Here is a 1984-nt window from a genome sequence, read left to right as displayed (position 1 = left end):
CTCCTATTTTAGCTTCATTACACTGGCTCCCAGTATGTTTTAGAATTGACTTTAAAATTCTATTGATCACTTTTAAAGCTCTTCATGGCCTCTCGCCTTGTTATATTTCTGAACTTTTAGTCCCATACGCACCAGCACGTACCTTGAGATCCTCGGGCAGAGGTCTGTTGTCTGTTCCAGAGTCTCGACTGAAAACTAAAGGGGACAGAGCGTTTGCTGTCAGGGCCCCGAGGCTCTGGAACAGCCTGCCCGAGGAAATCAGGTCGGCTGAGTCAGTGAACTCTTTAAGTCCCTTCTTAAAACATACTTTTATAGGAGAGCCTTTCCCGATCTTATTTGACTTTATTTTATCCCTTTTATTTTATTCTATTTTACTAATTTTATATTAATTTTTCATGCTCTTATCTTGTTTTGTTTTTTTTGTATTATTCTTTACACTTGTTAAAGCACTTTGTAACTTGTTTTTGAAAAGTGCTCTACAAATAAGGATTATTATTATTATTATTATTATTATTATTATTATTATTTTATATTTATCTTAAACGTGTATTTTAGTCTTTTCAATGTTTTCTTGCTTTTATCTTGTATTGTTTTTGTATTATTGTCTTTTGGGTATTATTGTCTTTACACTTGTTAAAGTACTTTGTAACTTGTTTTTGAAAAGTGCTCTACAAATAAAGATTATATTGTTGTTATTATTATTATTATTATTATTTTAGTTTTGTTTTGTTTTGTTTTGTTTTGTTTTTTGTGGACTCAGGCATGGCAGCACGTGGTGACACAATACATATTCCTGCCACCTGTTCTACACCTTTTCCACTGATCGTCAGTTGGTGGCAGTAACACACAAAGAAGCATAGCAAGATGTCCCCAAAGGCAGGAAAGAAGACTGCTAGCTACATGCACAATTTGAAATATTTAGAAAAAATCAGCTTTGCAAATGTTGCATTCAACACACAATGTGTTTTGGTGAAAAACACTGAACGTAAACTTAAACTTTGTTTGTTTACAGGAAAACTCCACAGACTACTTTTAATTTTGACCACATCTGGAAATAAGCATTACTACTTACAAAAGAATCTCATAATATCCATCAATCAGCAACGTCTGCAGCTTCGGGCATTTCCTCTTCATGTCTATGATCTAGGGATTTAAATAAGATTTCGATAAATCATATTATTGGAACACAGCTTCCACAAGGGGGTGATATCAGCCACTGGATTTTGATTTTAAACACCTACATACCCCTATGACAAAGAAATAGCAGTTTGCCAGCGCTGTCAGTAGCTGGCCAGAAACATACAGGTAACCCATTGTGGTGTGTTCAAGGGGAAATGGCGGCTGTGAGGCAGAGATGAAAAATAAGCATCATCAACACAGGTCTGTCTGCAATGGCTACACAGATCCATCGCGCAGTTTGTAGCAGCCAGCTCACCTGTCCACCCTGCTTATTGTAGGCGACAACAGTGAAGATGACCAGGTACGCAAAGTAGACCAGGAAGTTAAATAAAAACATTCGACCTGCAAACCTCTTCCACTTCTCCTCCAGCAGCTGGCTCAGAGGCTCCGTCTCAAGCATCTCGTGACGGTTCTGAGAGGAGACAGGATGAGACAGATGTTTGAGTACAGAATAACAACTGCAAGTGCTCTGACTGGGCTCATAATGCAAGGGACTCACAGGAATGTCACTGCCGTAGACCAGTATCTCCAAGACTGAGTTGTCCTCGTACGAGTCCACGTAGGACAGGTCATACAGGGAGCAGTGGACGGGCCCGTAAACCCACTCTGTGAATTTCCGGGACAAATGTTTGGTGTGATTTTCTTGGAATTCCCTTTTCAGGATGTGTGAAAAAAGCTGCAGACAAATGAAAGAAAAGTCAGAGCAAAATACACGTCATCCGTTATCTAAAATATGTCAAGACAAAGTTTTAAATTGCAGATTTGTCAGTGACTCTACCCAAGCCAGCATGATGGAAGACCCCAT

At 38.8% G+C, this 1984-nt stretch overlaps 1 protein-coding gene across 3 annotated transcripts in view; it reads right to left on the bottom strand.

Annotated features, from left to right (window-relative positions):
- The window catches only part of trpv1 (transient receptor potential cation channel, subfamily V, member 1), a 16813-nt gene that overhangs the window by 7077 nt on the left and 7752 nt on the right, over window positions 1-1984 (bottom strand). For all 3 annotated transcript variants that reach the window (XM_046039371.1, XM_046039368.1, XM_046039370.1), the window contains 2 exons: window positions 1246-1341; window positions 1073-1143 (listed from right to left, as the gene is read on the bottom strand). In XM_046039371.1, coding sequence (XP_045895327.1) covers window positions 1073-1143; window positions 1246-1341 — 167 coding nt within the window. The remainder of the gene's footprint in view (window positions 1-1072; window positions 1144-1245; window positions 1342-1984) is intronic.

This window comes from Micropterus dolomieu, linkage group LG23 (genome assembly GCF_021292245.1).
Source record: "Micropterus dolomieu isolate WLL.071019.BEF.003 ecotype Adirondacks linkage group LG23, ASM2129224v1, whole genome shotgun sequence".
NCBI classification, from domain to species: Eukaryota; Metazoa; Chordata; class Actinopteri; order Centrarchiformes; family Centrarchidae; genus Micropterus; species Micropterus dolomieu.
The sequence above is the reverse complement of the archived record's forward strand: the minus strand, read 5'-3'. Positions and strand labels throughout refer to the sequence as shown.